Genomic DNA, 26,664 nt, shown 5'->3' on the forward strand with positions numbered 1-26,664 from the left:
GCTCAGCCCCCCAGGAGAAGGGGCTGCAGGGGGTCGCGAGCGGCACCCGACGCGAGTAGGAACTCCTGCTCAGAGTAGACCTCCCCGGGGGAGATTGATTTGCTTCGTGACATGGTGCGTATTTTGAAAACAAGCAAGCCAACAAAAAACCCAGCCAAGCACCAAGCGGTTTGCAAAAAAATGGTCAGCGAAAGGAACTTTTTCAAAACATTCAAACAATAAAATGGAAACCGGACAGAGGGAACCGGCGGCTCTGTTGTTTTCAATAGGGCTACTCTTGAGTCAAAATGAGTTGATACCAATAGCTAGTGCTTTTTTCCCTGGGGGGACGCATGGACACGCATACCCCTAAACATTGTGTGAATTTTTGTACTTTTGTCCATTGACTGTATTTCTTTCCCCCTATTTGAACTCTAAAATGGTGATTTTCTTGAGTCAAAAGGAGAGTACCCCTAAACATTTTTTTAAGAAAAAAAGCACTGCCGGTAGTAATAATAATAAACAAAATGTTGCACTGACAGGACCTGAATCACCAGTGTCAAATATAAGGGAATTGTAAGAATAATTTATTGTTTGTGATTGCATTGCCTGAAGGCTGCCTTTATTTCCACACAAGTATTTTATAGATAAATAAACTTAATGATAATAATTGTAAAATGTGTTGTATTAACAGGACCGTCCAAAGAATTGCAAATGTCAAATACCAGGGAGTGATGATGATGATAAGAATAATAAGTATTGCATTAAGAGGACTGGTCCAAGAAACTGCAAATGTGAAATGCCATGGCTGAATGAGATATTTAAGAGTTACTGAGGATATCCGGTTTCTTTCTTTTTTTAATGTTAACGCCCCAAGTGTCTAGTTCTCATCATCTCAAATATGTGCTTAAATATGCACAGCGAACACCTGGTGGAATCGCAGGAGCTGGAGAAGTTGTTGAGTAAGATCTCCTGCGTTTGGGACTTGAGAACTTGGTTGCCCCTCCTCACCAATGGCGGAAACAGAATAAATTATGCAAAGTCAGGGAAATTATGCACAGCTGCCCAATCTGCATGATTAATGCAGGCGGCAGCCTTAAAGGGTCACCTTGGCACCAAAGTCTGCGCACTGACAGGCCTCCCTCTCCCTCCTCCTTCACGGCCAAAGGCTCAGGGAACCCAAGAAATGGGTGGCAACTGCGGGGAAGCAGATTTTGGCTATAACCACTAGGAGAGACTCCCTAAAGGTGAGAGCTGATCACTGGTGGAGCAGAGACTGCCTCTGGGGTCAGTGGCTTTGCTTTTTGCCAGAAGAATGTAAAAGCACAGGCTGGGAAGGTCAGGTTTCAAGATCCCGACCCTGAGCAAAAGGGGGGTTGAGATGGATGACCTCTAGGGTGTCTCCCATGTCTGTTCTAGATTCCCTCTTAGAACACTTATAGGGCACTCTAACCTTTCCTCCTTCAGTTCCTCCTTCAAGCCCCATCTTTCCCTTGAACATTTCAGCCTGCTGATTCCATTCTAAGCTAAACGACTTTTGGCCCAGTTTCGTCCTGTTTTCCTTTCTTGCCCTCTGTTGAAACTCTCTTTTCCAGGAGTTTAGATTGTAGGTTCCTAGAGGGCAGGGACCTGCTCTCTCTCCCGCCTATCGTGCTCTTTCTTTTTTTAAAAAAACAACAACAAAACTTTGGAAAATGCCCTACTTGCCGCCACCACTCCTTAAATAAATAAAACCAATTCTTGGCACATTTAAATAACAGCTCTTTTAATTGTGCATTCAGGAATATTTGCACTCATGACTGAGAGCGAGCCCAACTGAAGCTGGGAATTGTAGCGTTATAATTGTTGTGGGCCATTATACGTCGTCCCAAATTTCGATCTTTGCTTGCACCTGCAAAGACAAGGACTCTGTGGCGTCTGCCATTGGGGCATTCCCCAGAATTTCCTGCTGCCCTCCTGCAACTTTTCATACCACAAATGGTTTTTTAAAAACATTTTTGTCCTACTTTTGTTGCTCCATAGCACAAGAGTGCTCTTTCAGATGGCAATAATGCGGTTATTATAGAGGGGTGGAGAAGCATCTCAGAACAACCAATGAAGCAGAATGGAAGATTCGGGACACATAAAATACGGTCCTTCTTCACACAGCGCCGAGTTAAACTGTGGAACTCCTTGCCACAGGAAACAGTGGCGGGTGGCAATCTGGATGGACTGGACAAATTCAGGGAGGAAGAGTGGGCTATGTCAGTTACAGATAGGTAGCCGTGTTGGTCTGCCATAGTCAAAACAAAACAAATTCCTTCCAGTAGCACCTTAAAGACCAACTAAGTCAGTTCTTGGTATGAGCTTTCGTGTGCATGCACAGAGGTATCTGAAGAAGTGTGCATGCACACGAAAGCTCATACCAAGAACTGACTTAGTTGGTCTTTAAGGTGCTACTGGAAGGAATTTGTTTTGTTTTGACTATGGCAGACCAACACGGCTACCTATCTGTAACTGGAACTATGGAAGGCACCACATTGAGCCGCATGAAATGGAAGTCCATCAACCTCACCAAGAAACTTGCACAGGTACAGACTGATATCTTCTTTCTTACTAAATGCAAGAACCTGGACATTATACCCAAGGGTCTTAGAATTAAGAACCCTCTACAATCCACGTATCCCACTGAATATGCAAGAAAACTATGCAACACTTTCTCTAAGAAGCTGCTCAAACATCTGATCAGCGTTCTCTACTCTAAACAGAAGCTAATAAAGGAGGAACTCCTTGTATTGGACAACTCTATCAGGAACCACCAAGCTTGGCAAGAGTTCCAAAAGGAAAAACAAAACATTTACCACTCTCAACTGGAGCTACTGAAAAAACAGAAAAACAAGAAACTCTCTAACCTTTCCAACCTACAGGCTACAAATCAAAACAAGATCAACAATATTGTCAATCTCTCACAGCAAGCACTCAGCCCACCTGAGGAATCAGTCCTTTCACGTGGACTGTCATTCTGCCCTGCCAAATCCCCACACATGATCCAGTTCTGCAGGGACTTGGAAGCATTTTTCCGCCGTTTACGCCTGAAGGAGTATTTTCAACACACACAACAACAAGACAAAGCAGAACAAGCAACAACTTCACAACACAACACCTCTCAACCCACTGGAGAACAACAACCACCCTCCCAACAGAACACTGATCACCAACTACCACCGAAAAAGTGTTACACAAAAAGGGACTCCACATGGACCCCTCCTGATGGACGCAATACCACACTGGACTTGTACATTGACTGCTTCCGCCACAGAATCCAAACAGATGTGACCAGAAAACACCATCGCTTACAACAAAATCTAAACCATGCTGAAAGGAGAGCCATAGATAATCTCAGAAACAACCCAGACATTATAATTTTTAGGTATCTGAAGAAGTGTGCATGCACACGAAAGCTCATACCAAGAACTGACTTAGTTGGTCTTTAAGGTGCTACTGGAAGGAATTTGTTTTGTTTGGGCTATATCAGTTACTATTAGTCATGGCAGTTCTGTTCTGCCTCCTTCGATGGGGCAAGAATGCTTCTCAACACCAGTTGCAAGAAAGCACAAGAAGGGAGAGGGCTCTGGACTCCAGCAAAACTATACCAGAAGAAAATCACAAGTGCAGACAACTGCTGGAGATGTGGGAGTAAAAAGGCGAACGTCGTACATATGATGATTAGCTGCCCGATGATAAGATCATTTTGGTGCAAGGTGTGGATATTTATAGTAAAAGTAATAAAAAGAAATTGTCATTTAGGGGAATTTAATTCTAAATTATATTCCGGAAACGTGGGAGATTTCGAGGGGTAAAAAAATATATATGGATGTACCGTGCTATATAAGAAGCAAAAAAAAAAACTTGTTTTGATGAATTGGAAGAGCCGCAAAAAGATTCCATTGAGCACATGGATTGATAATATGGACAGATTAGCTACATACGAACAAATTGCATGTCAACACAAATTAAGAATGGATAAATATGAAGAAATCTGGAATGAATATTTAAGCGTTAAGGCGGACAGTGGTGGGAAGAGAGAGAGGTGGGAAAATATTGTTAAAAAGGTTCAGTCATAGGTATATCAGTGTATGTAAATCTGAATTGTCAAATTGTGTTATTGTTATTATGTTTTTTGTTGTAGTGTCTTTTATGGTTGTTGTCTGTATCGAAAAAAATGATTAAATATATATATATATATATATTAAAAAGAAGGCTCTTCCTAGGTTCTTAATGATGTGGACGACAGCAGGAAGAGCTTTCTGGCGGTCTGATTGGAACAGACTCCCAGGAGAAGTTGTGGTCTCTTCTTCCTTGGAGGTTTTTAAGCAGAGGCTGGACGGTCATCTGCCATGTTTGATCTAGCAAAGATTCTTGCATTGCAGGGGTTGGACTAGATGACCACAGGGGACCCCTTGCGACTCCACGATTCTACGAGCCGTGCGTAAATTCACCAGAAACATGCAATTATTGTATCAATGGCATGTTTCAAAATACACTGGAGGGACGGACGACCCACACCAGTCCCTATATCTACACACACACACACACACACACAGAGAGAGAGAGAGAGAGAGAGAGAGAGAGAGAGAGAGAGAGCGGTAACTCTCTGTGTACCAAGTCAATAATAATAATAAATTTTATTTATATCCCGCTCTCCCCAGCCGAAGCTGGGCTCAGGGCGGCTAACAACACTCAATGATCAATGGTCACTCCTGGAGAGGCTTCAGTCATCCGAATCTCTCTCCCCCCCCCCCCAATACTAATAAATTATCTGCAAAAGTCCCATTGTAACCACCATTGATAAAACTAACCAGCTTTTTATCAGCAGGCAATTCGGACAACCTCAAAGCCGAGTCAGGACCCTATAAGGGTGAAAGGGGAGTGATGGAAAGAATAGCAGACGAAATTAATGGACTATGCAGAATTGGACAAAATGACAGGAAGGATTCGAAACCTGCGGGACCAGAGATTTACAGAAGATTGGAAGAAGTCTATGGATTATTTGAAGAGCAACTAGAATCAACAAATCACGCTAGTAGGACCACAAGAAGTTTTGTAAGGAGGAATATACGAAGTGTTACAAAGTCGGAAAAGAGAGAGATGTTGGTTATGAGTTTGAAATGTAATAGGGGAAATAAGAAATGCATACTAAGAGATTGGGATGCAGGTGGCACTGTGGGTTAAACCACAGAGCCTAGGACTTGCTGATCAGAAGGTCGGCAGTTCGAATCCCTGCGACGGGGTGAGCTCCCGTTGCTCGGTCCCGGCTCCTGCCAACCTAGCAGTTCGAAAGCACAAAGTGCAAGTAGATAAATAGGTACCACTCCAGCGGGAAGGTAAACGGCGTTTCCGTGCGCTGCTCTGATTCGCCAGAAGTGGCTTACTCATGCTGGCCACATGACCCGGAAGCTGTCTGTGGACAAATGCCGGCTCCCTCGGCCTATAGAGCAAGATGAGTGCTGCAACCCCAGAGTCAGTCAAGACTGGACCTAATGGTCAGGGGTCCCTTTACCTTTTACTAAGAGATTAGACTGGAAAATTTTCAGACAGGACTGATGGAAGTCAAAAAAATTGAATAAGATGGAAAAGTATGTTTAATTACTGTTGAAAATGATATGTTTAAAAACTAATAAAATTTTATATAAAGAAAGAAAAGGAAAGAGATGTAACGAAGACAGGAGGGGGGGATCATTTAAAAACCTGATGCATTCTGAGCCCAATGGAAGATGCTCAGAGGCAGAGGGCAGGTCCCGATCCTGCTCCTGCCCTGATGCAGGGGCTGAGTGCAAGACACACCAACATAGGACTTGCCTCTTGCCAAGTCAGAGGCTTGATCCACCAAACTCAGTGTTGTCTACACTGGCTGGCAGCAGATTTCGGGGGTTCAGGTGGGGCCTTCCCAGTCCTACCCGGAGTTGCCTTATGGGATTGAGCCTGGGGCTGTTTCGCAGGCAGAGGCAGGTGCTTTTCCCACTGAGCTATGCGGCCCCCCAAATTAAGCAGGATTCTAGTCCTCATGGTTCCGAATTAAAGGGCTGGTTCAAAGAGGAAGCTGCCTTCTACAGAGTCAGCTGCCCATTGCTCCCTTTGGGCCAATGTTGCCTGCACTGACTGGCAGTGGCTCTCCAAGGCAGGGACTCTTTTCTGCTTGGGAGATGCTGGCGATTGAACCCAAGACCTTCTGTGTGCAAATGAGATGCTCCCTTGCTGAGTTATGGCGTATCGCTCTGTCCAAATTCTGCTCCTTTAGCATCTGACTTGAGGTTTCGGCAAGCATTGCCGCTGCAACCTGAAGCTTATGTAATAAATGGAAATCTGCCCTTATTCCATTATGGGGGACACAAAAGCCCTTAAAGAGTCCTTTCTAGGTTCTCCATTGGTTGGACAAAAGAACAGAGGCCAACCAAAGAATACTGAGAAGCAAAGCAGCTCGTAAGCCTGATCTTTATTGAACTGTTGCAACAGGGTGCCCCCTTCACACGCAGGAACGGAGGAGGACCCAGAACCCAGGTGTGTGAGCCCTTATATAGACATTTTAAATTGCCCGCCTCGGAGTCCAAGACCACCCCCAGAAACATCATACGTACATCACAGAAAGGGCTGTCTACAGCAGAAATTTGAGTGGGTTGTTTACTTCCTGTCTGGCAAGTTACCTGTTAATGCTTACAGTGGTACCTCAGGTTACATACGCTTCAGGTTACAGACTCCGCTAACCCAGAAATAGTACCTTGGGTTAAGAACTTTGCTTCAGGATGAGAACAGAAATTGTGCTCCGGCGGCGCGGCGGCAGCAGGAGGCCCCATTAGCTAAAGTGGTGCTTCAGGTTAAGAACAGTTTCAGGTTAAGTACAGACCTCTGGAACGAATTAAGTACTTAACCTGAGGTACCACTGTACTTGATTTGATACCCTGGGGAGCCTGGCCAGTCTTTTATAATGATAAATACTTAGTTCCTGAGCCAGGTCACGGGCTCACCCTATTCATACACAGACATACCCTTAAGACAGGATTTTTGAAGGAAAAGGCAATGGGGAGGCTTTTCCATTTTCCTTTGACTTTGCAGAAAAAACATTTGGTCAGTCAAAAATGGTTCCAGGGCTCTTTTCCTGTGCTGCTTCAGACATGTGGTTTATATATTTATGTACGTGTTTGCTTGGTATATTTATGAACATTTATTATATATATAAGACCTTGATTATTTATTTCACTAACTTCCACACTCCCAGGGACTAGAAACTTGGTTCCTTTCCCAACTAACAAAAGTGGAGGTTCTCAGGATGCTATCGCCCACCCAAACCCCCAACAGCTGTTCTTTTTTGCACTGTCACAGAACATGCAAAGCCCCAGATATGACCAGAATTATCTGGTTCTTTCAACAACAAAACAAGACCAAGCGTCTCACGAAGTTGCATATTGTGTGTGTGGCAAAATCTCGCAGCCTTGGACCCGGCCTGGGAACGTTCCCTCTCCGAGGGGCCACGGAACAATGAACAGGAGGGAAAATAAACAGCAAAGCAAGGAGTCTTGTTTGCATTTTGCTACACACCAAGGAAGTCTCACTAAATCCACAGAGGCAGGCTGCAAAAAGCGACCTTGAAATGCCTGGTGGGTGTGTTGCATCGAGAATGGAAGGCAGAGAGAGATGTTCCCTATCTAAAGCCGTTATTATCTGCCTCTGTTCTTCTGTCCTGGAACATCCTATTCACACACGCTGTGTCCCCATGTTGCAGTTTCGTTCTCCGATTCTCCGGATAATCAACGGTTACCAAAATATCTTTTGCTCAAGTCAAGCCAGTCTCTCTCTTTCTCTCTCCCTGCTGGCCTGCGGGGTTGCAAATGTCGCTGGCGCTATCATCTCCTCGCATCTATATCTTGACACCCTGCTTCTTCCCACCCCCACAAAACTCGCAGACAAAATAAAAAGGATTTTAATAGGGGCATCCTGGTAACTGTTCCATTTACCTCCCCGCTCCCGGTCCTTGGTGCTCAAGATTGCTTGGGCAAAGAGGTCGAATTTAGGCCATTGGATATGGGTCCTGCTCGAAGCATAAGATCTTGGTCTGGGGGGTCATTAGACCTTTGGGGAGTACCAAGAAAGCCCCCAGCTTCACGGGAGAAATTCATGGAGAAGGCGGCTTTCAATGGCTACTTCCAGCCGCGATGGCGACACGATTCCTCCATGCTCGTGCTTCTTAAATCCCAGTTTCTGGAAACCGAGGGACGGTGTAGCTGAGTCCCCCAATGCCTGGGTTAAACAGGAGCGTTTCCAAATCCTCCTCCGAAAATCAATAATGATGGAAGCAGGCACATCTCAATAGGGTAGGCTATTCTCCACCCCCTAGACAGCATCTTAAAAAGCAGAGACATCACTTTGCCAACAAAGGTCCATATAGTTAAAACTATGGTTTTCCCAGTAGTGATGAATGGAAGTGAGAGCTGGACCATAAAGAAGGCTGATCGCCGAAGAATGGATGCTTTTGAATTCTGGTGCTGGAGGAGACTCTGGAGAGTCCCATGGACTGCAAGAAGATCCAACCTCTCCATTCTGAAGGAAAGCAGTCCTGAGTGCTCACTGGAAGGACAGATCCTGAAGCTGAGGCTCCAAGACTTTGGTCACCTCAGGAGAAGAGAAGACTCCCTGGAAAAGACCCTGATGCTGGGAAAGATAGAGGGCACAAGGAGAAGGGGACAACAGAGGATGAGATGGCTGAACAGTGTTCTTGAAGCTACCAGCATGAGTTTGACCAAACTCTGGGAGGCAGTGGAAGACAAGAGTGCCTGGCGTGCTCTGGTCCAGGGGGTCACGAAGAGTCGGACATGACTAAGTGACTAAACAACAACAATTCCCCACCCCTAGATATGGTGGAATTGTATCTCCCATTCTCATCCCCCCTATTCATGATCCAGGCTGACTTTCTGGGGCAAACACGTTCAAGGAGGGCCTGTGAAGCCGGGGAGGCGAGGGGCAGGATAGGCGAAGAGTCTCGAGGGCCACGTTGAGAGCCTTGCAGGGCCACATCCAGCACCTAAGGCCGGAGGAGCCTGTTGTAAATCCAGGCGCCAGTGGAAAGGGAGTTGTGGCACCCCAGTTTTCATCCCTCCTGCTAAGTAGAATCCCACAGTGTCAAGACCAGCTGGAAGTCATGGGTGGGCTTTAGGAAGTTTAATTCCGGACAAACATGGTAAAAGGGGGAGGGATTTCATATTTAAAAGCCCTGCAAAGCCGTCCAATTTCTCTCTTGCTCTCATGCTGCCCCACCCCCACCCCCAGTCACCCAGTTCTAAACCTTACTGGTGATCTTGCAATGTCATTGGGCTTCCCATACGAATGGATCCATTTCTTGCACAGAGGAAACCAAGGAGGGGGGCGGGATTCGAAATATAATAAAAAATTAAATTACCAGAGGGGATTAAAGGTAAAGGGACCCCTGACCATTAGGTCCAGTCGTGACCGATTCTGGGGTTGCAGTGCTCATCTCGCTTTATTGGCCGAGGGAGCCAGCGTACAGCTTCCAGGTCATGTGGCCAGCAGGACTAAGCCGCTTCTGGTGAACCAGAGCAGCGCACGGAAACGCCGTTTACCTTCCTGCCAGAGTGGTACCTATTTATCTACTTGCACTCTGACATGCTTTCAAACTGCTAGGTGGGCAGGATCAGGGACCGAGCAAGGGGAGTTCAGCCCGTCACGGAGATTCAAACTGCCGACCTTCTGATCGCCAAGTCCTAGGCTCTGTGGTTTAACCCACAGCGCCACCCATGTGCCTACCAGAGGGGATTATGAGCTGGTTAATTAATCAAATTAACCGGAGGGGATTATGAGCTGGTTAATTTGATTTGACCCATTATTTCCCCAAATAAAGTTCCAATTATCGCTGAGTAGGTTCTCTGGAAAATTCTTCTTCCTCGGTGTCCGAAATGGGACCAAATCCCAGGAGCAATGAGCTCACCATTGCACAACCAGCGGGCGCAACCACGAGGGTCCGTAAGCAAGCACAGAACAATTCCTCCCTTTTCCCTTAGCCGTGGTTCCTGCATTGCAGGGGGCTTGACGGTCCCTTCCGATTCTACAACTCTATGATAGCAAATGACTTCCCCTCAAAGAATCCTGTAGCCTGTAGTTGGTTAGGGTTGCTGGGAACTTTAGTGCCACAGGGGTGAACTGCAGTTCCCAGGAGTCTTTTGTGGAGGGTTACACTTCCTCTGAAGGAACAGGTTCGCATCTAGGGGGGTCCTCCTTCGCTGTCGCTCGAGGCTCAAGTGGCCTCAGTGGCCCAGAGTGCCTTCCATCAGCTTCAGCTGGTGGCCCAGCTACGTCCCTATCTGGAGATAGCCTAACTATTGTTGTCTATGCTCTGGTAACCTCAAGGTTAGATTACTACAATGTGTTTTGCGTAGGGCTACCTCTGAAGACGGTTTGGAAACTTCAGCTAGTGCAGAATTCAATCCTGGTCCGACTGCACTGGCTACCAATTAGTTTCTGGGCCCAATTCAAAGTGCTGGTTCTGACCTACAAAGCCTTAAATGGCTCAGAACCGCAATACCTCAAGGACCGCCTCTTTCCGTATGAACCTACCTGGACCCTGAGATCACCTGAGGCCCTCCTTTGTGTGCCTCCTCCTTAAGAGGTCCGGAGGGTGGCAACACGAGAACGGGGCCTTCTCTGCAGTGGCTCCCCCTCTGTGGAATGCTTTCCCCAGGGAAGTTTGCCTGGCACCTTCATTATGCACCTTTAGGCGCCAGACAAAAACATTCCTTTTTAACCAGGCCTTTGATCCAATATACATACTATGCCCTTTAAAAATGTGGGGTTTTTTGTTCTGAGAGTTGCCCTAGACCCCCTCAGGTATAGGGCGGTGTATAAATTCAAATAATAATAATAATAATAATAATAATAATAATAATAATAATAATAACAACCATTGATAGCTCTTTCCCCCTCCACAAATTTGCCTAATCCTCTTTTAGAGCCTTGTTAAGCTGGCAGCCATTGCTGCCTCCTGTGGCAGAGAGTTCCACAGTTTAACTCTGTGTAGCGTAAAGGAGGACTTTCTGTTTTCTATCCCGTCCACCCGCTCTAGTGCTATGACCGCACTCAAGCAAATGGCCTCGGCTCCGACTACCCCTCCCTTCTTAGATGAAAGCAAACGAAATAAGCAGCTACGCAGGGGACGCCCGCTGTATCTTCGCCCAAGGCTCCTTGATAAGGCAGATTCGAAAGCAGGGCCACAGCTATCGATGACTGCGGTCACCAAGGACAATGGAAAGCCCCAACCTTTGACCTGGCCTGGCCAGATGAGACACCCAGGGAAGCAACTCCGCCTCTGAATAAGACCCATAGCCGGGAACGACAGGAGGGATGCTCTCGCACTCAGGTCCTGCTTGGGGGGGGGGTCTTCCTGACGGGACATCTGGGGGGGCCGCCGTGGGAACAGGGTGCTGGCCTGGGTGGGCCTGATTCCAACTCCCATCAGCCCCAGCAACTGTCACGGTCAATGGTCAGGGAGAACGATGGGATAGGAGTCCGGAAACACCTGGAGGACCCCCAAAGGGCGTCCTCGTCCTCTCTAAAACACCAGACCCCCCCCTTCCCTGCAAGCTTGGTGCTGGTAAAGCCAGGGTTGCAGGTTCGGTTCCCATTTGGAACAGCTACACATTCCATAATCGCAGGGGGGTGGACTAGATTATGGGTAGGCAAACTAAGGCCCGGGGGCCCGGATCCGGCCCAATCGCCTTCTAAATCTGGCCTGCGGACGGTCCGGGAATCAGCATGTTTTTACATGAGTAGAATGTGTCCTTTTATTTAAAATGCACCTCTGGGTTATTTGTGGGACCTGCCTGGTGTTTTCACATGAGTAGAATGTGCCCTTTTATTTAAAATGCACCTCTGGGTTATTTGTGGGGCATAGGAATTTGTTCTCCCCCCCTTAAAAATATAGTCCAGCCCTCCCACAAGGTCTGAGGGACAGTGGACCGGCCCCCTGCTGAAAAAAATTGCTGGACTAGTTGATCCCTGGGGTCCCAACTGTGATTCTAAGATCTTATCTACTCTTCTGTCGAAAGCAAGAAAAAAACCAGCAACACTCTCTGCTAGAAGAATCGCAACTTCCTTTTATTGGGGCCATTTTTCTCTGGGGGTGGGTTATCCCGGGGCACAGCGGGGGGGGGGAGGTAAATGAGTTTGGAAAAGAGGCAAACAACTCTCATGCAATGTGAGAGCTGGGGGGGGGGTGGAAAGAGAACGAAGGTGACAAGAGGGACGGTCCTTTCCTTTCACCTTAAGATCTCGATCAAGCCTTTTGGGATGGGGAGAAAAGGACCCCATGGTTTGGTCCTTTAAGGAGAGAGCGTACCTGCCCCATACTTTTCGGCAACAGGTAAGTATTGTCTGCTAAAGTGCTTTTCTGAAGTTTCAAACGCCAGGTGGGTGAGTTTGTGGGTGTCAACGGGCAACAGATGCTGAGTAGCCTGGAACAGTCAGTCGGAAATGACGAAAAAGGGGCCATCAATTCAGCCTCCTGGACGTTGCCCTTGCCGGCCCCTGGGAGCTGTCTGCGCCTCGTCCGCGGAAACCGGAAGCCGAGACCTCTTCTAGGAAGCTGGGAAGAGAAGAGGGAAACAGCGGCAGGGAGTTAAAGGAGGGCGTCCCAATGAGTTGGCGATTGCGGTCAACAAGAAAGCGCAGAAAGGTTTCCCAGCTCTGTAATGTTTTATGTACTGTGGCTTGCCGTTTTATTGATTATAGTTTAGATATTATTTATCGTAACTGGATTTCTGTTTAACTTTTATATGTTGATATTACTATTTTATACTATTCTAATGATTGTTGAAAGTTACTTGTTTGATGTAGGTTGCCTATTTTAAAGTTATGTTTTATTATCACGTTTTTGTATTGCATTAGATTGTTGTAAGATGTACGTTTTTTGTTTCTTCAGCTTGTAAACCACCTTGAGTATTGTAAGATAGAAAGACGGTAAACAAATTAAAAATGATGATGATGATGATGATGATGGAACTCGTGGGGTTTTCTCCATGCCAGAATAACTTGGCTGAGCTTGGATGTGCATCTTATCTCTCTCTTTCCCCCCCATTTTTAAAAAATTAATTTTCCAAGTTTATAACAGATATGACATACAAATAAGAAAAAAGAAAAGAAAAATAAAAATAAAGAAAAAAAAACATACAAATAAACACACAACCTTTCTAAAATCCAATTTGCTTTTCATTGTTAACTAACTTCCTCAAATCCCCCCTAACTGAATTCCATTGTATCCCCTCGTAACAGTTCTCCAATCTCTTCTTTCTAACAAAATTTACTTTTTCAAATTACTTTCTGAGCTCCTTTTCATAATTTCTCCCATAATGTTTTACAGTTTAATCATGTTCTATTCTGAAGCCAAACTGGTAAATTCAAGTAGCTTCTACTTGTCTTATGTTACAATATTTAATTAAATAATCTTTAATTTTCTTCCATTGTTCTTGGTGTTCCTCTTCTTTCTGATCGCAGATTCTTCCATTCTCTCTCTTTTGGAGGGGGGGGGAGAGAAGCAACCTTGCCCCCCCCCACTTTGGGCAAGCAAAACGTCTCAGTCCACAGCACCTAAATCTCTAATAATCGCTTGGCAGCCACCCTGAAAGATGGAGGAGGGCTGAATCGCCCTGAAGTGAGGCAACTCTGTCAGGTCTCACGGGTTGCTCTGTGGTGTCTCCACCCCCCCCCGCCAACCCCCCCCTTCAGCATCTCTCCAGAACGACACATCCTCCGAGCATCCCACGTCGATTTAATTAATCCTTGTCACACAGCAAAGCGGCTGGCTGTGTTTTTGTGAGCTGCCCACGTACGGAGAAGGCGCTGAAATACCAAAATACCGGGGGAACTCAAACACACCACAGGATCAAAGCTGCTCCTTCTCCCACAAAGCACTCACACTTTCCCCTTCTGGTGAAAAGGAGTGTCGTTTCTCCCGGCATCCTATCCCACAAACATAAAAGGTGCGTTTCCTAAAATCGCAAGAACCACCCGCTAAAACATGCCAATGGCCCCATCTGGTCCAGCACTCTGTTCTCACAGTGCCCCCCCCCCGAAACTGAGGATCTCGATAGACTGCCTCTGGAGCTGGAGGCTCCATAGGAACGTCAGAAGAGCCTGGCTGCAGGATCAGGCCAAAGGGGGGGGGGCATCTAGTCCAGCATCCTTTTCTCCTAGGGGCCGCCCAGATGCCCCAGTGTGAAACCCGCAAGCGGGATCCAAGGGATTCCAGTGGCAGTGAGTTCCACAGTTTAACTACGGACTATTTAAAAATCTGTCCGAAACCACCCAACGTTCAGCTTCGCTAGAGTTCCAGTGTTAGGAGAGGGGGAATTTTCTCTGTCTGCTTTCGCCAAACCATGCATAGTTTTATAAACATCTGTCATGTCCCCTTTGACTCGCCTTTCCTCTAAACTGTAAAGTCGCGCCTCCGATTTGGATAACGGCATTAACGATATTGGCAGTTTTATTTCCATTTCCTTCTTTTTTTCAAAACTTTTTAATTGATTTTAACAGATATAACATATAAAACATACAAAAGAGAGAACATTACAATACTAAGAGAAAAAAGCAAAAGAAAACAAAAAACAAAAATAAAACACATACTCCTTCGGAAGTTCATTTTAAATTCCATTAACTGACTTCCTTGAATCCCCCCTAACTGAATTTCATTGTATCACCTTGTAACAATTCTCCAAAATCATCTGTCTACTACAATTTACTCCTTCAATTAACTATCTTCATATATTTTCTTATTGACTTTTCATATATTTTCTTATTGACTTTTCCTGCTGTAGTGGCATACAAAAAATAATCTAAACAAAAAATTCCTTCCAGTAGCACCTTAAAGACCAACTAAGTTAGTTCTAGGTATGAGCTTTCGTGTGCATGCACACTTCTTCAGATACCTGAAGAAGTATCTGCGGTCCATCAGATTCTTCAGTTCTTCAGGTATCTGAAGAAGTGTGCCTGCACACGAAAGCTCATACCTAGAACTAACTTAGTTGGTCTTTAAGGTGCTACTGGAAGGAATTTTTTGTTTTGACTATGGCAGACCAACACAGCTACCTATCTGTAACCAAAAAATAATCTAACATCTTTTTATTCCCACTTCCATTTCTGTCCTGGGATTCGCCTTTTCCAGGGCTGCCACTCACCAGCTGGGCATCCTCTTCTGACTCCCCTTCTCTCTCAGTCACAAAGCCAGGAAACGCCTTTTGCCCTCCCGTTTCCACTGAGCTGGTCGGGGAAAGTCCTCCCGTGCTTGAGATGCGTCACGAGATGACGCGGGGGCCACAACCTTTGGCCCCAGGAGAAGGAAAGCCCCCGCGCTCGTCTGGCCTCCAGCCTGTCACAACAAGCCTCGGACGCTTGACCCAGGGCAGGAGGAAAACAGCCGGCTTTTTCACTGACGCCCAGTGCCCAGGACAGGATTGTGGCACCAGAAGGAATTTGGCCTTGAAAAGGGGGCTGCGGTGCCGTTTCACACAACCTGGACGCCAGCAATTCAAGATGCGCTTCTGTCCGCAGTGGTGCCCAAACAGGCTGACCTCCTTGCGCCGTAGCAACAACAGTCTCCTCTAGGGCGGGCTAGAAATCGCGGCATATCCGAAGCGTTTCATGCCCATCAGAGGCTTTTAAAATTCCACATTTTGTGCTTAAGGAAGAATCAGGGTCTCCAATCTTCTTCTGAAAGGGCTTTTGGTTTAAAAGTGAGCAAACGGTTAAGGATGGACAAGGAATGGTCTCGGGTTATGGGGTTGAGAGGCCTGAACTGTTCAGGCTTAACTTGCTCCCGCCCTCAATAAGAATTTAGTGGCATGTATTATACTCCCTCCTCCTCCAAAAATTTGCTTCTGAATGTAATGACGTGGGTCAGGTCCAAAGGGGTCTGTCTAGCCAAGCCTCCTGGTCTACCAAATAACCTTAATAGCTATTATTATTATTATTATTATTACTATTATTATTAACCCACCCATCTGGCTGTGTTTTCCCAGCCACTCTGGGAGGCTTCTAGCACATATAAAAAATGTAATAAAAAGTCAAGCATTAAAAATTTCCCTGAACAGGGCTGCCTTCGGATGTCAGTTGAGTAGTTATTTATCTGCTTGACATCTGACGGGAGGGTGTTCCACAGGGCGGGTGCCACCACCGAGAAGACCCTCTGCCTGGTTCCCTGCAACCTCATTTCTCTCGGGGAGGGAGCTGGACCTCAGTGTCCAGGCAGAACGACGGGGGTGGAGATGCTCCTTCAGGTATACTGGACCGAGGCTATTTAGGGCTTTAAAGGTCAGCACCAGCTCTTTGAATTGTGCCTGGAAATGTACTGGGAACCAATGTAGGTCCTTCAAGACTGGTGTTAGATGGTGTTAGATAGGCTGTCTCTGAATCTGGAGGTATCAGGCCAAACGAAGCCTATCCAGTCCAGCCTCCTGTTCTCCCAGTGGCTAAATACCCCTGAGAGCCTAGTAGTAGTAGTAGAAGTTATTATTATTATTATTATTATTATTATTATTATTATTATTATTATTTATTTGTACCCTGCCCATCTGGGTGGCTTCCAACAAAGACCAAAAATGCACTAAGAATTGCGATGTTAGAAGGATGTTGGAATGAAGTTATGTGGTTTTAGCAGAAATGTTATAAGGGTTTAGGAAAAAATAGACTGTTAATTGGTGAAAGGAGGGAAAGTAAAGTTACATTATATTGAGATAAACTACAGAACAAAAATTGGAAAAGATGGAAAGGATTTGCTGAAATAGTTAACCGAATTAGAATACAAAAAAGGGAGGTGTGAGGAGGTCAAGGAAACAAGCAAATGAAAGATAAGCTATGGGAAGATTAGCTGTGTTTGTTTTTTTTCTTCTTCTTTGTTTTCTTATTGTGATGTGTTGTTTTGTTTTTGTTTAATATGGTGTTATTACTTTTACTTTTGCTTTTTGTAACCCTTAAAATTTTTAATAAATATTATTTTAAAAAAACAAAAAACAAAACAAAAATACACTAAGAATTGCGATAGACTGCCTCTGGCCCTGGAGGTTCCATCAGAGCAGAAGAAGATCCCTGCTGAATCAGACCTGAAAGCGGGGCCATCTTGTCTCTTGTAGGTCGCGAAACTATACATACACAAACAGAAACACACACACACACATATACAGACACAGAAGCTGCTAACATATGCGCCTCCACGGATGCTTACTGAAACAGTGTGGTTACACGGAGTTATTCTCTGCCAAAATGACTCATCCCTTGCAAGTGCTACAGGGCTGATGGATCCGACCCCCCAAGCAGCATATCGGCCAGGGATTGAACGGCAGAGGCGATGTTGCAAGACGCAAGGGAAGGAGGAGGAGAAGGAGGGGGACACCCAACCCTGTAATGGATCCTAAAAAGTCCAGACTCACCTGCTGAGGTTTGCAGGGTAAGAGGGAGAATTAAAGATCACCTGGTCTGCAAGTTATCTCGTGTTGTTGCAGAGGCCAGGGGCTCTGCCCTGTTATTTATTTTCTCATCATCATCAAACCTTTTATTGGCATCACATACAAACATCCAAAACAAATCAATTACATAATTACTTCTTTTGCTTCGTATATTTCAGAGTTTGTTATACCGCCTGAGTGTAAAAACATAGTATTTATATACCGCTTGAGAAACAAAAGCCAACAGCCCCCAAAGCAGGCTACCAAAAGAACACGATAAAAGTATTGGAAAAAGCAATGAAAACAACTTTTTTAAAATCATTTTTTTAACTTAAAAAAAACCCCCCACTTTTTTTAAAAGCAACAAACTAAAAAAAAAAAAAAAACACCACACAGCAAGTCTAAAAAAAGGTAAAGGACCCCTGACAGTTAAGTCCAGTCGCAAACGACTCTGGGGTTGTGGCACTCATCTCGCTTTACTGGCCAAGGGAGCCGGCGTACAGCTTCCTGGTCATGTGGCCAGCATGACTAAGCCGCTTCTGGCGAACCAGAGCAGCGCACGGAAATGCTGTTTACCTTCCCGCTGGAGCGGTACCTATTTATCTACTTGCACTTCATGCTTTTGAACTGCTAGGTGGGCAGGAGCAGGGACCGAGCAACGGGAGCTCACCTCGTCACGGGGATTCGAACCAGCGACCCTCCGATCGGCAAGCCCTATGCTCTGTGGTTTAACCCACAGCGCCACCCACAAGTAGATCCCTGCTAAACGGAGCAGGCCAAAGGGGGGCCCATATAGTCTAGCCTCCTGTTCTCACTGTGGCCAAATGCCCCCCAAAACCTGGCAATCAAGGTAGACTGTGTCTGGAACTGGAGGCTCCGTACGAACATTAAGAGGAGCCCTGCTGGCTGGATCAAGCCAAAGGGACTCCAGGCCAAAGTCCAGCCTCTTGTCATCACAGGGGCCGATCAGATACCCCAAAAGTGAAGCCCACCATCAGGAAGTGAGCGCCACAGAAACTCTCCCCAGAAACTGGGATTGTTCAGAGGTATTTCATGCACCAGACAGTGGAAGCAGACGATAGCCACTGTGGCTAGTAGCCCTGGGTATGTTTTTAGATTTTTCTTCTACTGGTTTAGGTTGAAATACAGTCCTACCTCGGGATACAGCCGCCTCAGGTTGCGTTTTTTCAGGTTACGGAGTGCTGAAACCTGGAAGTACTGGAACGGGTTACTTCCGGGTTTTGGCGGTCGCGCATTCGCAGAAGCACTAAATCACGCTTTGCGCAGAAGCACCAAATCGTAACCTGTGTGCGCGCAGATGTGAGTTGCGAACGCTGTAGGTTGCGAACGTGCACCCCGCACGGATCCCGTTTGCAACCCGAGCGTCCACTGTATGTTTGTTTGCTGGACTGTATGCTGATTAAGAGATCTGTTTGCAATATTCAGCAGGGGACGGGCACACACACACACACACACACACACACACACACACGCATTTAAATAAATACATTGCTATATGAAGCACAAAGTATTTTGTCCACCATTGCTGGACCCATCAGTCGGCGTTTTTAGTCAATTGGTATTTAAAAAGCACTTGGGAGAATGGGGGGGGGGATGGTTGCTAGCTGGGAAAGGAAGTGGGTTTTATCCCTCTAACTGGGTAAGTGGGTCAACCCCCAGATTAGTTGCTGCAGACTCTGGCTCACCCTAAAAACCGCCCTCCCTCTACGGCTGGCTCTTCCTCTACACGGGAAAACAGTAAGCAAACGGGACCTCTCTCGGAGATTTGCCTGGCCTCCTCTCCAGCCTCGAAGCTATAAAAAGACTCATGGAATTGCAGAATTGGAACGGGACCCCCAAAGGTCATCCAGTCCAACCCGCTGCAATGCAGGAATCACAGCCAAATAATCCCTGGCCAGTGACTGCCCAAGCTCTAATTAAAAATCTCCCATGAAGGAGGGAGATGTCTGCCTTTGGGGATTGAACCCAGAACCTTCTGCGTGCCAAGCAGGTGTTCTGCTACTGAGCTACAGCTCTGCCCTTTTTTAAAAAAGAGGAAGCCGCTAGTCCTCATTGTTTCGATTTAGACAGGAATGTTTGATCGTGCTTTTAAGCAGAGGGCGCCTTCAGCGAGAAGGCTGTCCTCTGTAAAACTGGATTTATATCCTGAACGGTAGGGTATAATGGTAATAAAATAAAACAGCACAAGCCCCCCTCGCAAGATCCTTTTCTGCCAGGCGAAAAGGAGGCAGGCAGCTGTGGCTTCCCTAGAAAACTGTGGGGAGGAGAGGAAAATCTTCCAAGGAGAGAGTCGTGTTTGTGCAGTAAATAGAATTAGATCTGACCGGTGGGGGAGAGAGAGAGAAAGGGAAGGACTGTAATTATATCTTAAACGCTCGCAGAATCTCCCATTAATACCCTGCCTGTCATTACTGCTCATTATGCTGCAGAAAAGAACCAGATGGAATCCCTTTAGAAATGGGCTCATTTTCTCCCCAAACGAACCTAATCCTCGATGTGAGTCCATCATTAAGCGGGCACATGTGGGTGGGGGTCTCCCTTCTCTCCCACCCCCTCCCCAAGTTATGTGAGGAGCAGGGGCAGCGGCTGGCAAGTCAATGGGACAGATGAGGCAGGAGGGAGGGAGGCTGACAGGAGGTGGAGCTAGAGGCAACGAGAGGAGGAGCCACAGGCAACGAGAGGCGGAGCCAGAAGCAACAAGAGGAGGAGCCACAGGCAATGAGAGGTGGAGCCAGAGGCAAGAAGAGGAGGAGCCACAGGCAACGAGAGGAGGAGCCACAGGCAACGAGAGGAGGAGTCAGAGGCAATGAGAGGTGGAGCCAGAGGCAACAAGAGGAGGAGCCAGAGACAACGAAAGGAGGAGCTAGAGGCAATGAGATGAGGAGCCAGAGGCAACGAGAGGCGGAGCCAGAAGCAACAAGAGGAGGGGCCACAGGCAATGAGAGGCGGAGCCAGAGGCAACGAGAGAAGTCAATGTCAACGAGAGGCGCAGCCAACTCATTCTAGATTTGCCCCCATTTTCCTCGTCCTCCTCCTCCTCTTTGCTGAGTTCTACAGGTGCAAGGCTCTGTACAGAGCTAAGTACATTTAGATACCCTGGAATCTGTATCTTATAAAAAAACCCCAGCGACTCATTTTCTAAATAAAATTTCCCTTGCAGCCGTTGATCATCTCTATTGCTCACTCTCACGGGGAGCGTAGTTTATGGTTGGGGATCTTAGTCTTATTTATCCATTGCTTTGCATAAAATATTTGCAAATCGCTTGGGCATGCTCAAAGTCCATTATAGTGAAATATCTGTGGCATTTAATAGACGGGCCCCTCTCCTGACATTTTAACTCTCTCCCCCAATTTTCTCCTTACAGTCATTTTCCTGCAGTGCTTCATTTGTATACAAATAAGAAAACCTCCCTGGTTTTTCCTTTAGCTTAAATGGGATAGTCTTGACTCTGTTGCTAGTCCTACTCAAGAGTAGTCCCATTGACATTAATGGACATGACTTGGGCCACCTGCTCCAGCAGGTCTCCTCTAAGCATAACTGTGGAGTACAGTTATTGTGGCTAGTAGCCTCCTCCTCCTCCACGAATTTGCCCAATCCTCTTTTTTTAATAAAGCCATCCAAGTTTATGCCTCCTGTGGCAAGGAGTTCCACAGTTTAACTCTGTTTCAGGAAGGAGGACTTCCTTTTATGTATCCTCAATCTCCCAACATTCAGCTTCACTGTGTCCCCACAAGTTCTGGTTTTAGCAAAAAGGAAACAAAAAGCCCTTTCTCCCTTCGCTTTCTCCATGCCCTGCATCATTTTATAAATGGGTTATATCTTGTCAAATCTTCCTCACCTCTTCTCCAAACTGAAACGCCCCAAACGCTGCCATCTCTCCTTGCAGGAGCGTGGCTCCCTCTCTTCCATCGTTCTGGTTCCCTTTCTCCGAACTTTTCCCAGCTTTTCAACCTCCCTTTTCAGGTGGGGCGACCAGAACGGCACACGGTATTCCACGCGCAGCCGAAACCATCGGTTTGTATAACAGCATTATGGGTACTTGGCTCGATGGGTCTCGGGACAATTTGGAAACACAGGAAGCTGCCTCCCGTGGGGTCAAACCATGGGTCCCATCTTGCCTGGGAGGTGGGGCGCAGGGTCCGGAAGTTGTCAGTCTCTCGATTCCCATCCTCCTTCATGTCTGCTGGCCATTGCTGGCTGCTGAGAGCAGGTCTGACCATTTCTGGGGCGGGGGCTCTAGACTGCACCCCCAACCACTACTCCCGAGCTAAACAAGTCAACTTAATAATTTGTGGAGTGGGGTGTGTGTGTGTGTGTGTGAGATAAATAAAAGATCTGGAGATGGTGGGTGGAGGGTGGAGGGGCACCCCAGCTAATTTCATCAGGATTTGGCAGAGCAAAATATGGGTTAATACAGACTTGCCTTTGTAACCCACTTTCGGGGAGATATTTAAGTCTGGGGTCCGGTCAGAGGGCTGTCTCTGCAGCGGGTGTCTCGCTCGAGAGGAAAACTCTCCTGCCCCCACGCCTGGAAGGCGGCAAAGCTTCTTCTTTGTGGTTTGGGCCCTCGTATTTTCGGGACCGCCTCTCCTGGTCTGCCCCGCAGAGGACCTTACGGTCCATGAATAACCATAGTTTAGAGGTCCCGGGCCCTAAGGAAGCCAGACGATCCTCCACCAGGGCCAGGGCCTTTTCAGTGATGGCCCCGACCTGGTGGAATGCTCTGTCCCATGAGACCAGGGCCCTTTAGGATTTAACCTCCTTCCGTCGGGCCTGTAAGTCAGAGCTATTCCGCCTGGCCTTTAATTTGAATTCAGCCTGATCTTTTATTTCCCTTCCCTCCCCTTTTATGAAGATCACCCGCTCTGAGGCCCCACAGCTAATTCTCCCCTGGCCTCCTCGCTGGCCCAAGTAGGACCAATTCAGCCAGCTAACCCTGGGGATTCCCCTGAATTGATTTTTGAATTTTATTGTTATTCATGTTTTTATACTGTATTTTATGCTGCTTTTTATAATTGAGTGTTTTAAATTTGCTGTTAGCCGCCTTGAGTTTTTGCACGGGGAAGGGCAGGGTATGAATAAAAATTATTATTATTATTATTATTATTATTATTATTATTATTATTATTATTATCTCAAGAGCAAGAAACAAAGTTGGCCTTCTCAGTGCCGCGATGGTGTGTAAGGCTGTTAGCTGAAGAAAATGGGGAGGACTAAGCAAGGCCCATTCATTTCCATAGGTCTAGTCTGAGCAAGACCCAGTTGAATGCTGTGTGCCCGTCACCCGCCAGGAACTGCTGCCCACCCGGGGGGGGGGCTGGGGGTACTGCTCACCTCTTTGTGTTGTGGATAGTGGTCCCACCCAGCACAATCCGGACCCCGGGGGTGGTGCGGTTCAAGTTGTAAACAGTCAGCGCCTCCTCGTACGTGGCTCCTCCAATCATGAACACAATGATGTCTTGGGGCCTGTGACAGAGAGAGGAAGAGAGAGAGTCGTTTCTGGAGGCAATTCAGAGCGCTAATTTTAACGTTTTAAGGACCGAAAAATCCGGAAGGAAGAGTTCAGTTGGAGTCCAGCAACGTCTAGATCAGGGTTTCACAAAACTTGGGTCTCCAGCTGCTTTTGGACTACAAATCCCATCATCCACTCTTCCTGCTTGCTATGGATGATGGGAGTTGTAGTCTTGGGGAAACCCTGGCCCAAAGGGTACCAGGTGGAGGAAACCTGCCTGAAATGGCCTTTGGGGCCCAGAATACCTTTTGGGGCCAGACTAGCCTGCCCAACTCCCATTAAGCGGGGAGACCATTGTCTGACCTGCAATGATAAACCGTGGTTTGCTCAAGAAACAGCAAGCTAACGGAGAGCAATTCCACAGATGATCAAACACACCATGGTTTGTTTTTCTGAAGACAAGACCCTTGGAAAGCTTGGCAGGTGTCAGAAACAGGGTGGTCAAACAAACCACAGTGAAGAGTGTCAGGGTTATACGAAACACCAAGCCGTACAAACAAACCTTTGGCTGATTAATATTATAATTGTGTTTGGGGGGTATTATTTGGTTGTTTTTATTTTAACTATTTGTTTGTGCTTTTGCGTGGGATTCTTACCTTGTGAACTGCCCTGAGATCGTATACTGTATCTCATGAATCAATAAAGCAAACCAAGGTTTTGTAGGCCAACAGCAAACCATGGTTTCAGGTGGCAGCTTGCTGCCAGTTAAACAAACCACTGTTAAGCCACTGGGTAGGATTTGGCCAATCAAGCCAACCACGGTTTGACAAATCATCACTTGATAAACCAAGGCTTAGTTGTTATACAGGCAAACGAATATGCACCCCAGCTTCTGGAGAAAGTGAAGATTATTTGGGGGAAAGAAACTAGTGTTGCTTTTGAGTTTACATCCGGTCGTTTCAACTTAGTTTGGCAATTTGGGTATATTTTGCAGGTGACGCATTGGATACGTTAGTTGAGATTCCTGCATAGCAGCGGGGTGGACTGGATGACCCCCCAGGGCCCCTTACAACTCTACAACAGTATGATCAAAACAGGATGTGAAAGGAGCAGGGGTGAGAGCATTTGTGTAGGTAAGAGGAAGCAGAAAGGCGGAGATATTTGGAAACAGCAAAGTGATCGGCAAGTGGTCAGAAGTTCACACAGACAAATAATAATAATAATAATAATAATATTTTTTTATTTATACTCCGCCCTTCCTAGTTCAGAAAACCAGGCTCAGGACGGCTAACAACAAAACACTTAATTGATGCAACAAAAAACAGCATAAAATACAGTATAAAACGTGAATAACAATAAATTCAGAATTCAAAAATCAATTTTTTTTGGGGGGGGGGAATCCATCCAATAAATATTAGATGATCACCAGGGCCAGCTGGCTAAATTAGTCCTATTTGGGCCAGCGAGGAGACCAGGGGAGAATTAGCTGTGGGATCCCTCCCACCCAAAACAGGAACACAAAAAGCTGCCATAACAACAACAATGATAACAACGACAACAACAACAACAACAACCATCTGCCCATCTGGCTGGGTTTCCCCAGCCACTCTTATATAGAATCATAGAATCCTAGAGTTGGAAGAGACCACAAGGGCCATCGAGTCCAACCCCCTGCCAAGCAGGAAACACCATCAGAGCACTCCTGACATATGGTTGTCAAGCCTCTGCTTAAAGACCTCCAAAGAAGGAGACTCGACCACACTCCTTGGCAGCAAATTCCACTGTCGAACAGCTCTTACTGTCAGGAAGTTCTTCCTGATGTTTAGGTAGAATCTTCTTTCTTGTAGTTTGGATCCATTGCTCCGTGTCCGCTTCTTTGGAGCAGCAGAAAACAACCTTTCTCCCTCCTCTATGTGACATCCTTTTATATATTTGAACATGGCTATCATATCACCCCTTAACCTCCTCTTCTCCAGGCTAAACATGCCCAGCTCCCTTAGCCGTTCCTCATAAGGCATCGTTTCCAGGCCTTTGACCATTTTGGTTGCCCTCCTCTGGACACGTTCCAGTTTGTCAGTGTCCTTCTTGAACTGCGGTGCCCAGAACTGGACACAGTACTCCAGGTGAGGTCTGACCAGAGCAGAATACAGTGGCACTATTACTTCCCTTGATCTAGATGCTATACTCCTATTGATGCAGCCCAGAATTGCATTGGCTTTTTTAGCTGCCGCGTCACACTGTTGGCTCATGTCAAGTTTGTGGTCAACCAAGACTCCTAGATCCTTTTCACATGTACTGCTCTCAAGCCAGGTGTCACCCATCTTGTATTTGTGCCTCTCATTATATGGGACCATTGGGTCCATCTATCTCAGTACTGACTACACTTCAGGTAGGGGGGCTTGCGTAGCCTGACCTGGAGATGTATCGCAGCAGGTTGGGCTAGATGACCCCCCGATGTCCCTTTCAACTCCAGGATCCTATGCCCCTGGGGACTGAATTTGGGGTCTCCAGGTGTGCCAAGCAGGTGCTTTGCCACTGAGTTGCAGCCCGAACTGGCTAAAAATGCAGAGTGGGTGTGTCTGGTCTGCGCCCCCCGCCTTGCCCTCTTGCCTCCCCCAGTTTCCCAGCATCGCAGCTACCGTATTTTTCGCTCCTTAAGATGCACTTTTTTCCTCCTAAAAAGTAGGGGGAAATGTCTGTGCGTCTTAGGGAGTGAATGCCTATGGACGGCAGTGGGATCCCACTGCAGTCGCGAGCGGAGGATCCATGGCGCCCCTTCCCTCCTCCGTGGCTCGCTTTAAAGCAGCAAAGCGGGAGATGAGCCGCTTACACAAGAGGAGGCTGCTGGGGTTCCTGTGTCGGGTCCGTCCAGGGGTGTGCTGCCTCCCCGCTCATCGCTCCTTGAGCGCGCACACTAAAGAAACATACAACTCCTGTCCCTCACTCTCATTCTGATATACCGGTAGTTTATTAAATAGTTTAGTACAACATTTGATTCAGAATATTTCCCCCCTGTTTTCCTCCTCTAAAAACTAGGTGCGTCTTATGGTCAGATGTGCCTTATGGAGCAAAAAATACGGTATGTCTCCACTTTTTAATCTGAGCAAGGCTAGCGCTGGAGGCAACCCACGGCGTGATGGAAGAGTCTGACATCTTCCCCCTGCAAATAGGGGCTTCCTTGTCCCAGAAAGGGAAGGTCCAGTCGTGGTCGACTCTGGGGTTGCGGTGCTCATCTCACTTTATTGGCCGAGGGAGCCAGCGTACAGCTTCCGGGTTATGTGGCCAGCATGACTGAGCCGCTTCTGGCGAACCAGAGCAGCGCACAGAAACGCCGTTTACCTTCCCGCCGGAGCGGTACCTATTTATCTACTTGCACTGGTGTGCTTTCGAACTGCTAGGTTGGCAGGAGCAGCGACTGAGCAACGGGAGCTCATCCCGTCACGGGGATTCGAACCGTCGACGTTCTGATCGGCAAGCCCTAGGCTCTGGTTTAACCCACAGCGCCAACCGTGTCCCTTAGAAAGGGAAGAAGAAGGTGTCAGATACTTTATCCCCTCCCTCCGCTCCCCTGGAAACACAGATGAGAGTGCTATTGCTCTGGGCCTGCCCAGATCCCCAAGAACTGGGGCAACCGGATCCAGTGACAGAGATGGACAGATGCTTGGTTTTTTGTTGTTTAATAATTAAAAGGAAAAACCCGTCCCCCAAGCTGTCTCTTGTAACTGATGAAGTCCACCAGC

At 46.9% G+C, this 26,664-nt stretch overlaps 1 protein-coding gene across 2 annotated transcripts in view; it reads right to left on the bottom strand.

The window, feature by feature from the left end:
* Positions 1–12,088: 12,088 nt before the first annotated feature.
* VPS45 (vacuolar protein sorting 45 homolog) overlaps positions 12,089–26,664 on the bottom strand; it is a 58,149-nt gene continuing 43,573 nt past the window's right edge. For both annotated transcript variants that reach the window (XM_081841063.1, XM_081841062.1), the window contains exons 14-15: positions 22,807–22,938; positions 12,089–12,601 (exon numbers count right to left, since the gene is read on the bottom strand). In XM_081841063.1, coding sequence (XP_081697189.1) covers positions 12,508–12,601; positions 22,807–22,938 — 226 coding nt within the window. In that variant the 3' untranslated portion in view covers positions 12,089–12,507. The remainder of the gene's footprint in view (positions 12,602–22,806; positions 22,939–26,664) is intronic.

Source organism: Podarcis erhardii, assembly GCF_964252035.2.
Source record: "Podarcis erhardii genome assembly, chromosome: 15".
NCBI lineage: Eukaryota > Metazoa > Chordata > Lepidosauria > Squamata > Lacertidae > Podarcis > Podarcis erhardii.